Source organism: Montipora foliosa, chromosome 4 (genome assembly GCF_036669935.1).
Source record: "Montipora foliosa isolate CH-2021 chromosome 4, ASM3666993v2, whole genome shotgun sequence".
In the NCBI taxonomy this organism is placed as follows: Eukaryota; Metazoa; Cnidaria; class Anthozoa; order Scleractinia; family Acroporidae; genus Montipora; species Montipora foliosa.
Window position 1 is genome coordinate 45069346 of NC_090872.1, and position 12500 is coordinate 45081845.

General features: G+C 42.9%; 2 protein-coding genes across 2 annotated transcripts in view; both read right to left on the bottom strand.

The window, feature by feature from the left end:
• The window catches only part of LOC138000848 (isoleucine--tRNA ligase, cytoplasmic-like), a 76373-nt gene that overhangs the window by 62171 nt on the left and 1702 nt on the right, over positions 1–12500 (bottom strand). The window contains exons 2-3 of the mRNA XM_068847515.1: positions 9919–9994; positions 9669–9749 (exon numbers count right to left, since the gene is read on the bottom strand). Of these exons, the coding sequence (XP_068703616.1) occupies positions 9669–9749; positions 9919–9994 (157 nt within the window). The remainder of the gene's footprint in view (positions 1–9668; positions 9750–9918; positions 9995–12500) is intronic.
• Positions 3517–6016, bottom strand: LOC137999431 (uncharacterized). The gene is made up of 2 exons (XM_068845210.1): positions 4720–6016; positions 3517–4582 (listed from the first exon to the last, which is right to left on the bottom strand). Exons 1-2 carry the CDS (start codon positions 5997–5999, stop codon positions 3517–3519), a joined length of 2346 nt encoding a protein of 781 aa, XP_068701311.1. The 5' UTR covers positions 6000–6016.

The window sequence follows — 12500 nt, forward strand, 5'->3', positions numbered from 1 at the left end:
TGTACTGTACTTCAGCACATTGTAGACATCTGGAAAGCATTAATGATACTAAGTGGCCAATTTACAGCTTACAGAAGCTTTGTACAGGTTATTTCTTTATAGTGATGATTGATCTCATTTTAAACGCAATAAAATACTGTATAAAATGACATTTGGCTTAGTTTTGGTTCAAGGATGGTTGCTTAATATTGGTAAACAAACAAAGAAAGACAAATGTAGGACTGCTATAGGGTCTAACAGTACTGACCATGCAGAGCACACTTGTAAGTTAAGGAAAATACCTGTTGTCACTGAAAAGTAATTTTGATTGTGTGTAACACTGTAATAATAATAATAATAATAATAATAATAATAATATTATTATTATTATTATTATTATTATTATTATTATTATTATTAATAGTAGCACACCAAAGGAGACTACATAACGTTAAGACTAAGAAAACACTGGATGTGGATTTGCACATCTTTGTTAGGAAGAAAATTTAACCCATTGACTCCCGGGGTTTCCCTATTGACGAGTAAAATCGTCTGGCATTAGACAGAGCAAAATACTAAGTATGGCCGGTTTGGGCCGGTTTGGGTGTCAAAGGGTTAATTAACCAATGCCAGTAAATCAAATACATGTATTGAACTGTCTAAGGGTGTTTTTTGGTCAAAGAGTAAGAGGAAAACAATGCAGGATATTAATTTTTAATTTTGCTAGTCCATCAAGATCTTTATTGCATGTAGAGGAAAAGTGACAAAATTTAACACCCCTGATATCTCGCTTATCGGAGCTGACCGAATTCATACAATGACAAAACGTGGTGTGAGGGTATTAAACTTTGAGATAATGCACTGTAGATGTTTTCATGGTTGGCATTTGCAGATGGAAATTGCTAGCAATGGAAATGATGTTCCTCGTGTTAATTTTTGACTTGTCGGCGGACATGCAATTTATTCTTTTGTCCACCAAAACAATAACAGGAAAAGCAAATTATGGTTATGAATAACAAAGGCACAAACGCGTATACAATAAAATTTATGCAATTTTAGATGCATAAAAAAAGTGTATATGTTGCAGTTAATTTTTGTTTTCAGTTAATTTCATTTTCAACTAGTTAGTTTTTTTTAACTAGGTGATTTTATTTCCAACTAGTTAGTTTTTTTCTAACTAGGTGATTTTATTTTTAACTAGGTAATATTTTTTTAACTAGGTAAAGTTTTCAAAAACTGGGTAAACTTTTTTTCTCTGGTGCTATTGAAGGCCAACAAATTTCAGTGATTAAGGTCAAATGCTCAGCTGAGTGATTTGGGTTACTGAGCACTTATTTTGAATGATTAGCTTTCATGTAAGGTTAGGGACACTGCCTGCATTTTAGGAATTAGGGTTAAGCTTTCAATTTAGTGATTAGGGTTACGCGCCATTTTATTTGAAACAGTTAGCATACCAGGAGGCGTATGACAACTGCAGACTGTCTATAAATATTGCTGATATCAAACAGTATTTAAGTCTAAGCACCCTTTTGATTAGCGCTGATAAGCAGTATTTAAGTCTAAGCAACCATTTTAAAATAGTTAGCTTTCAATAACTGAGTTAGGATTAGTCTGCAGTCAGTGTACAAGTGTGAGACACTGCATTCCATGCAGGGGATTGGCATGTATTGTAGTGATTGGAGTAATCAATTATCTGAAGTGTTTAGTCTAAAACAACCGTTGTCTTGGTCATTGGGTTAAGAATATTGGTCCCTGGTTATTGGAAGCAAAGCATGCTTTCACTTGTAGGATAAAGGGGTTAGATTGTAAAGAAGCTGTGGTGCCTTGTCGGTGGGAAAGTGAAGTAAAAGAAAGGGTTTATCAAGTGAAGTTGATATGGGAAATTGACCACTGTGAAGAAATTTGAAAGCTGGCATTTTGATTGTTAGCCCTTCCTCAGAGCTAAATCCTTTTTTTGTCTTTCACATAGTAGGACTACTTTTTGAAATGAAAAAATAGTGATATTTTTTTTATGATTACAGAGATTAACACAGACTAACACATACCGTGCATTTTACCGTGCATTTTACCTTTCGACACACCCATCCGAAAATCAGGGCAAAAACCAATTTTTCGGATGGGTGTGTCGAAAGGTAAAATGCACGGTATGTGTTAGTCTGTGTTAATCTCTGTAATGTAGTCTACATGTATGCCTTTCATTGCCTCGAAACCTCTCACTTTCACTTTCATGTTTTTTATGATTCCTTTGGAAATATAACTTGTTTAATACAAGATTGATAAATATTTCTCTCTCAGATTTTCAATTAACAAGAGCAGTATACTACTGGAAAGTAACTACATTACAATAACATTACAATGGTATTATTATTATTTGGTACTGCTACAATATGAATAAACTTTAATTTACCTTTAATGTCACTGTTCCTTGGTATCAACATAGTTGGCTTTTAACGCATAATGTAAGGCGCAATAGAACGAGACAACAGACGTATTGGCGTTTTTTGAGGGGAACACTGCCTTGCGACTGGTTAGCCTATGCGACTTCCGGATTGCGTGATATAGAAACAACCTCACTTATCTCCCCAGCACTACGAGCTGATTGGTAAAGAGCACGTGCTGGATCGGACAAGAGTATTGGTAGCGAGCAATGTACAAAGGCAAACGAGCCAACAAGCTTGGGGGAAGTCGCTGCGCAGACTTAACCGCACCTCACAGGAGTGACCCAATTTTAATGAAGGCAGGGCGATAAACCCAACCCATCTCCAAAGGGAGGGAGGGAGGGGAAAAACTTTAACAAATGCCAACAGCTAGTTGTTTTACTATAGAAGACAAAACTGCCAAGTGAACCTTGGACGGCTAACTGAGGCTTTTATAGCTAGACTCTGTCTATTAAAGTAGCCAGTTGTACAGCTTCTTCTATGAGCAGGTAGGTATTACACGTGCTCTTTAACAGTTATGAATGAGGCCTTAACAGATTTGGCCAATGCAAGTGTACGTTATAAACTGATATCTAGGAACAAAGTCACTGTGTCCTCATTTTATTTACAACAAAACCATTGATTTTATGACCTTGAACGACCGACTACAAAGAACACGAAGATAACTAACGCGACATGAATAGCCCCTTTTAGTATGGTCACGTTCCATTAACCGTATTTTACTGATGGGGCAGTAAAATCTCATTTAATGTCACTGTTCCTTGGTATCAACATAGTTGGCTTTTAACGCATAATGTAAGGCGCAATAGAACGAGACAACAGACGTATTGGCGTTTTTTGAGGGGAACACTGCCTTGCGACTGGTTAGCCTATGCGACTTCCGGATTGCGTGATATAGAAACAACCTCACTTATCTCCCCAGCACTACGAGCTGATTGGTAAAGAGCACGTGCTGGATCGGACAAGAGTATTGGTAGCGAGCAATGTACAAAGGCAAACGAGCCAACAAGCTTGGGGGAAGTCGCTGCGCAGACTTAACCGCCACAGATGCGTGCAAGGCACTGCATCCCCCCAAGCCAAACGCGCAAAAAACTGAAACTTACACGTGCGAGAACTGATCGGTAACAGAGGCCATTTTCGGTGCAACTGAATGTAATACGCTCTTTGGAGTACGAATATAGAGCTGGTAGCAGTCAGAGGACCAGCGACTGAGTACCTTAATAAGCCAATCTGGCACGCCGGCAGCAGCAGCCGTAGAGGCAGCCCCAATGCGGAAGCTATGCCCCTTAAGGCTATGGTGGGGAAGACCGACCACCATGGCGCTATCCCGGAGAAGTTGAGCGACAACGGACCTGGTAAGGTAGCGGCCGGTTTGAAAGCGCAAGAGTGGTCCCTGAGGGGGCGTGGTTAGGAGGAAATATCTACGCATGGCCATAACGGCGCAAATGGGGGAGAAAGTACGAGCGAGCGTGAGGCAGTGCCCACGCCGAAACGCATCGGTTTTTGATGACTTTATGCGAACTGTCATGTACTGCGGGCAAGCTAGATTAGGATGGAAACCAATGCAATCGGTGGAAAGATCGGTGCTGGAACGAAACTGACTGATACCAGGGTAAGTAAACTCGCTACAGCGGAGAAATGCAAAAAACGCTAAAGTAAAGGCAGCCCAGATCATAGAAATATCCCTAGGACTTAGCCAGGACTGCAATATAGGATGGATGGCGCAAAGTACCCGAGGGGTAACCGGTTGGCGACGAATTTGCTCGTCGCCCTGAAACCGGAGAATGCCCTTGAGAACCTTGCGCAACAGAAGCTTGCCCTTTATGGGATCGGGGAACCCCGCTGTGATATGGAGGTTACGAACCGCCGCTAAATAAAGTTTAATTGTGCAGTGCCGTACCGATCTAGCTAAATAGGAAGCAAAGTAAATGAGTGTACCTTCAGAACCTGGTAACACTTCCCCCGAAGGGCTTTGGAGACGGTTCATGAGGCAAAATGTTAAAAAACGCTTTTCCCCGGTGCTGTAAGCGCGATTTGTATTCTTTGCAAGGCCCCAGCTAGCGTAGGTTAGGACCTCAGCCTTCAAAGGGTCATTAGCGAAGGCGGGATGGTACAAGGCATCTGGTCTGCGACGGGGGCGAGAGCCCGAAAACGCTGCATCTGAAAGCGGGAGAGCGCATCAGCAATGCCATTAGAAACCCCGGGAACATGACGGGCCCGTACCAAAAAATTGTGTTTCATCGAAATGAGCACTAAAAACCGTACCAAATCCATGATACGCGGGGACTTGGAATGCCCTGAATTAATTATAGAGACCACGGACTCGTTATCGCACCAGAACTGAAGGCGTTTTCCCGTGAAAAATGGGTGCCATATCGCACAGGCGACAACGATGGGGAAAAGTTCCTGCCATTCAATACTAATGCCCCTAACCCTATCAAGGCGCAAGTGGGGAGGCCAACGGCCTTGGAACCAGTGACCCTGAAGGAAACCGCCAAAGCCAACCGAGCTTGCCGCATCGGTATAGAGCTCGAGGTCGGGGGTTGGGGTGCTGGAGGAGTCGAGGAAGAAGGAACGCCCGTTCCATGCGGTAAGAAAAACCTTCCACATATTTATGTCTTTAAAGAACTCCCGATTGAGGCGGATGTGGTGGAAACGACTGGGGACCCCTCTGGTAAGATTGATTATGCGTTGGAGGAAGGTTCTGCCCGGAACGACCACCTTACATGCGAACTGAAGGGTGCCCACTAACGACTGTAGCTCCACTAAGCGCGCCGAACGGCGGTTTTTGAACGAGGCTAGGAGATCCCGGATACGTGTTAATTTATCGTCAGGGAGGCGAGCCTCCATGCGAACCGAGTCTAGGACAATGCCCATGAACTCAAGGACTTGCGAAGGGCCTAACGTTTTGGATGCTACCACAGGGGCATTGAGCGATATGAAAACCCGGAGTAACGTGCTAAAACTCTCGAGACACAGCACTTTTGAGGGTTCAGCGATAAAAAAATCGTCTAAGATGTGAATTACGTGATGAAGGCCGTAATTGTGCTTAAGAATCCATTCGATACTATCGGACAGTTGGTTGAAAAGAAAAGGGGAACTACGCAAACCAAAGGGCAGATACATATCTACAAAATAACGGGACTGCCAGTAGATACCCAGCAAGTTCCAATCATCGGGGTGGACCGGTATCAATCGGAAGGCAGACTTGAGGTCGGTCTTAGCCATGAAGGCCCCCTTACCAAGAGACTGGATGATACTAATGGCGTCGTCCACCCGAACGTAGGACAAAGAGAACGGATCCTTGGGTATGTGATCGTTAATGCTATCTCCCTGGGGGTAGGAAAGATGGTAAATAGTCCGCCAGTCAGGTGAGTGCTTCTTGGGAACTACCCCTACCGGGTGACATTGTAAGGCAGGGAGAGGCGGTAAAGAGTAGGGCCCGGCTACCCGCCCAAGGTTTACTTCCTTGTTCAAATTGAGGGTAACCACCTCTGGATGCTGAACGGCAGAGATCAGGTTAGGGGAAACCCGAGGGAAGCGGGGACCGGAGTAACCTATGCGCGCACCTTCCCTGAGCATACTTAGCAGATTAGATACAAAAGTACGGTTCGGATGATTAGCTAACTCTGTCTCTAACTTAACAATGTCAATAGGTGTAGAAAGCCGCGGCTTGTGTGAACTCCTGAGCTGTTCCACTTTATTTTTTGCTGCGTTCGCTAGCGGAGGAGGACCGAGAGGGGCTGGGGCTACCGGAAGGTTGCTGTGGGCAGGATGTGGCAGCATGGTTGCTGGCGAAACAGCGGCGGCAGACGTGCGGGTAGCTACAGTTGCGGCGCCGGCATCCTGAGGGCTTGTTGAAGTCGAAGCATACGGTGGACTGGACTCGGCGAGGTTTTCTGTTGGGATCAGCGGAAGGACAGTCGTCCTGAGTGTGGTAGGGACTCGAGCAAACGGAGCAGTGGGGCTTAGCTAAACCTGAAAATGTTACGGTCCACAGCTCCAGGTCTACGGTGTCCCAGCTGATGGACAGGTTATACGCGGCGCGCCGGCGGAACTGCTGGTCGTATGAATACCACGCCATGCCCTTAAACTTAGTTACGGCCCTACTTATAATTTGCTGGTATTTGATAAGCTCGAGTGCTCTTCGAGGGTAGGCAGCGACTAGGACCAGCATGAATGCCGTATAGGCGTCCAACCATTTCTGGAAAGAGTCGATGGTGGGTCTCCGTTTCCTGACCATAGTAACAGGGGAACCCATGGGGCCTAGGGCCGAATCGTCCAACCGTAGCTGAAGTTCGGGGGTCTGGGGCTCATTAAGAGATTCGGGTAACAACAACGCAAGGTCTACGTACTCACCGCGTAAGATTCTGTCCTCCAAATTACGGTCGACTGGCCGGGAAAGCCCTAGAGGAGAAGCCATTCCGGGAGTGCGAGGGCGTAGGACCGCTTGAGGTGAAGACTCTGGTCGGGCAGGCGTACGGAAGGCTTCAAAAGCATTGGAAACCGTCTCCGCAACGATCTCCTCGATGGTAGCGCGTTGGGCTAGACTTAGGGGAGTTGACCCGTCGGGATTTTCCACAGGCGTTGCTGGATGGTCGAACAACTCGCCGATAGAAGAGGACGAGTCTTCGTCCGACTGGGCGCTGTCCTCGATGTCTCTGACGTGGGCGGGAGCGGACGTGTTAGGCGCCGTTTGGACTGGATTGTTGGAGGTTGCTCGCGCGCGAACGGCTTTAGAAGACGAGCGACGGCGTCCAGTGGTTGCTTTCTTGGCCGTAGGGGATAGCTTTTTCCCACGGGCGACTGCGGTGGACGGATTGCCGAACAAGGCGGTTGCCAGTCTGGCGGCAAGTTGGGCTTTTGAACCCGTGATGGGTAGGTTCAGAGCCTGCAAACGAAGCTGCAGTACTTCGCTCGATAACTTCGAGAGGTCCTCCTTTTTGGCTGTGGCGCGACGGAGGTTGAGAGCAGGACGAGAACGAACCATGATGGAAAAACTTTAACAAATGCCAACAGCTAGTTGTTTTACTATAGAAGACAAAACTGCCAAGTGAACCTTGGACGGCTAACTGAGGCTTTTATAGCTAGACTCTGTCTATTAAAGTAGCCAGTTGTACAGCTTCTTCTATGAGCAGGTAGGTATTACACGTGCTCTTTAACAGTTATGAATGAGGCCTTAACAGATTTGGCCAATGCAAGTGTACGTTATAAACTGATATCTAGGAACAAAGTCACTGTGTCCTCATTTTATTTACAACAAAACCATTGATTTTATGACCTTGAACGACCGACTACAAAGAACACGAAGATAACTAACGCGACATGAATAGCCCCTTTTAGTATGGTCACTTTCCATTAACCATATTTTACTGATGGGGCAGTAAAATCTCATTGAAAGAAAATTTGTTTACTCATTTTGCAAAATGGCCTGTTTACATGCTACAGATCCAATCTAGTGGGAGAAATAAGTGATTGGAGTTTTCCAAACTTGGTCACTACTCAGGCAGAATGTTTTTTTTTTTATATCAGTTACTTTTCCTAAAAGGAACTACTGTTTTTCACACTTGTGTCCTCTGTGAGAAATTCGACTATGTACATGTACTTGGGACAAGATTTGAAACAGTTCCCATTTTAGAGCTACTTTCTTGATGTTTGCCATTGCTGTAAGCCCATTTCTTTTAAGTTATCATCTGATGTTCCCAGTTTGTTAATTGTTTCTGCTCAGGTCGATCTTCGTTTTCTGACAGGCCGGGTTTCTTCTCTGTTTTTCTTTCAAGAAACGTTTGCCCTTCCTGTAAAAATCATCAAGTTATTTGAAAATCTTTCCAATTCCTGTATTTCTCCATAGAAATCGATTTCATTTACGCTATTGCATTGGCGTGACTCCTCCATTTTATCAGTGCTACAAGATTTACAACATATGCATGGCTCTGGTGTCCAAATGTGAATAAATTAAAGTTTGGACTGAGAGTGGCCTGGGATGAATAATAAAATATTTAATTATAAATTATGATGAGAGGTTTGCCTGAGTTGCTTGACGAATGTGTGGTCAAGTGGATAAGAGAGTGGACAGCAGATCCAGAGATAAGGGTTCAAGTTCAAGTTCGGGTGAGTGAAAAAAAAGTCTTGACAAGTATGGATTGTCTGTGAGAAGTGCTGTGGAAGGGGGTGGGTATAAGGGATATCCAAGGGGGTAGGTAACTGGAAGGTAAGGGGGGATAGATCCATGAAGAAAGGGTGGGGTAGGATAGGGATAATGGGGGTAGATAAGGGACGGGTAGGACAAGTAGAACGGAGAAGAGGAGAGTTTCGTTCTTTTTTCATACCCCCTAAAAAACCAAGCCGATGTTTTTTAACTACACCCCTAAAAAAGGAAAATCCCTTTTTTAGACAGTTGATTAAAAAAAACCTAGTTAAAAAAAAATTATCCAGTTAAAAAAAAAATTAACTAGTCAGAAAAAAAATTAACTGAAATGAAAAATTAACTGCAACATATACATGTTCGTTTATTTGTGCGCGTTAATTTTGCATTTTGTGTCTGCATAATTCGCTTATCTTCCAGCCATACTGTATACAGTGTATGTATCTGCATTGTGCAGAAATTTTATGTTAATGAGTGAAAATGTAAACAAGAGAAAAACTAAACAATGCACACATTTGTATACCCCAAATATTAATGTGACAATTTCCTTGTGAAATGTACATGTACATGTACGATTTGGTGAATCTGTCAAAACATTCCTTTCATGATGCACTATTTCCTCCAGACAGATCTACATGTAGAAAGGCTTTACATTTGAAAAACCTTGGCAAAAAGCCATTCATCGCAGAAAACTGTAGGACTTCTATAAAGAAACTTCTGACTTTTAGCTGGCTTTGAATTTACAATTATTTAAGAACACAACATGAATATGGTGTCACAAAAATAAAAATAAAAATGATCAGCAGCAAACTACAGATGTATTTGGGAGAAAACTATACCATTAATTTTGTGCAGCACAAAAAATGCAATCAGCAATGAAATATTGGACAACCTTTTGCTCTGTAGTTTTGCTTGCACACTAGATTGTGTCAAGAAATAACTATGCAAGTTCCCGCTGTTGTATTGCAAAGTACAAAGTACTGTTAAGTATATGTTCTCTGTCATGCTACAAGGCCACATTGTCACCACCGAAATACACACTTACTTCACTCCTACACACCTTACAACATTGTGCTGCCCAATACCCACAAAAAAAATTATCATACCACAGGGAGACCATGGCAGTCCCAACCAAAACGCCTCTCAACATGATAACCAGACTGATGGGCAAATCTTGTAACAATATCCTGTAAAAAAATGTTATTGAAATATTATTGATAACTTCAGGGTTAAAAAAAATACCATAACACATGTACATGTAAGCAAGGTGTTCACAAATTGTTACCATTAAAATTTTAGTGTTTTACATGTACTAACTGAAACAACTACCTAGGGCACTAAGAACTTCAAGCATACCTTAATGGTTCCTGCAAGGATGTGCCCATAATGTGGCAAGCCAGTAGCAAATGGTGGTCCATCATAAAAACTGTACCTGAATTATTACAAATAAGGAAGTTGCAATTGATATAGATCCGGTGTGTATACCCCTTTCACTTATTCAGCACTGTATACTCACTGAAGGCTTTCATGTGACATTTAGGACTAAAATCATACAATCACGTAATGGCTTTCCCGCTGGCTGAGCTTGCGGAAGAGGCGGGAAATGAGGTTCTCACACACTGAAGGGGGGCTGGGCCTGAGTTAGGATGTCACGTGTCCTGCTAGTCGTGTGACTCAGTTTTTCTGTTTCTTGCCATACGAGCAACAGCTTTCTTCATTATTTTATATTTAATTATTGCTTAAAATCTTGATAATTGAAAGAATTTACAGTTACAACATACCGGTATCTAGCTTGATGTCAAATTAAAAGGATGACAAAAAACAAAACAATGCACTTCAGTTCAATGACTCAGGTTTTTTCCTCGGAGTGAAAACCACTTTTACAATTTTCTGGTTGAAATTACATGTACATGTGAAGCAATTTGAAAGCATTCCTCACTGTCTATGCAGGTGATATTACCGAAAATTATTGGAGAGAAGGATGACATGGTGGTAAAGGTGGTCGTGGAGAAGTTGGATTGTCTTGGTATTGAAGGCGAGGAGAGGGCTGGAAGACAGGATGGTGAGGGGAAAAAGGTGGCATCAATTGATGATGCACAGGCCAAAGTGGCTGTCAAGAAGTTGGTTACTTTTCTCAAAGATGATGAGTGGCCAGCAGAAAATGAGAGCAGTCTTTGGCAGTGAAAAGTGGATTGAGGTTCCTGGTTTAAAGGCTCAGGACAGGGGAGAAAGTGAATAGAGAAGTAAAGGTGTCAGAAATCAATAGGCTTTTGTATAATGGGTCGTAGACTGTATGTACATGTAGTCGCGGACAGGTTGGGGTTGATTGGGAAGAAAAAAAGGTAACACGTTTGAGGAGTAGAGAGCCATGTGGCAAAGGAGAAAGAAGAGCATTGTGGAATCACACCAAGATTTGGCAAGGGTTGAAGAGATAAGGAAGGGGAGTGTGCTTGGGAAAATAATGAAGGATTGGTTGAAGAGTAAGTATATGTACTTGTATCAGGTTGTCAAGAAGGGAACAGTTGCAGTGAGTTCCTTGTTGAAGAGGAAGATCCAGCCTGGGCACACAAAAATTTGGCAGTTCCTAGACAACTGTAGGAAGGTAAGACAGAACACCTTATTCAAGAATAACCAGAGTCAGTTGAACAAAGAGTTGGAGGGCAATGTGAATGTGAGGCTGACCCAAGCATCAAATACAGGAGATAAGGAGGTTCTGGAGTGGTATTTGGTAAGTGACGAAGGAAGATAACAAAGTCACTGGGTGGTTGGATTAGGTGAGGGACAGGATGAGCAGTGTGGAGAAGCAAGTGAAAGTGAAGATTAGTGTTGAGGATAAAGAAAATGGAATTTGGAAGAAGATGAATTGGAAGTCTCTGGGTCTGGATGGGGTGAGAGGATTTTGGTTTAAGAAGTTTAAGTCCTTACATGGGCTGATTTCGGAGAGTTAGCAGAGTTGTTTGGACAGTGGAGAAGTACCGGACTGGATGGTAAAGGGAGGACAGTATGGATACAGAAGGAACATCCGCGTGTTAAGGGAACAGTGACTAGCAACTAGAGACCAACTACAGTACCACTCAAAGGTAAGTTGACCATGAAATACCCAGCTGAGTTCATTAAACACAAGCACAATCGGAACTTCTTTTGTACAGTTGGTTTTTACATGTATGTAGATTTTTATAGGCAATTTTTATGCTAATAATCTGATAGTTCTAGGGCTACCAAACTGGCTATCTGTATGACTCGAGTATAAGTTGATGACAGTTTTTTGGGCTGATTTTTAGGTCATAAAAGGTCAACTTTTAGTCAAGTAAATACATGTATGGTAATAAGTTGTTTCCAGATGAGCAAAAGGGTGCAGGAAGAGGTCTTAAGGGTACAAAGGATCAGTTGTTGACAGACAAGACAAAGTTAAGGGAGGCTCCAGTGAGGTAAAGGTGTTTGGCAATGGCTAAATTATAAGAATTCCTATATAGTACGTCATTTGTGGGTTGTTGACAGGCTGGAAATGGTGAAGGTGGCTAACATTGTGAAGGGTTTTTTGAGTTGTAGTATGAGCGATTGGAAAACTGTGTTGATATCAAATAGGGAAGTGTTGGATGAAGAGGGGATTTATAAAAGGTGGATTATTCCAGGAGGACTCCTTGTCACCACTGTTGTTTGTTCTTGCAATGATCCCTATTACCATGTTGTTGAAAAGGGAGAAAATTGGGTAAAACTTGGGAGGCATCAGAGGTTGATCAACCATTGTTGTTTATGGATGATTTGAAGCTGTATCCTGAAGAGGAGCTGGAGAGTTTGATCAATGTTGTGCAGGGTTTTTCCCGGGACATAGCAATGGAATCTTTGCTAGACAACGGTGCTGTGTTGGTGTTGATAATTGCATGGGCTATAGGTTTTGTGAGGTACAGTGCAGGAATTGTGGATCGGAGTGATTGGAA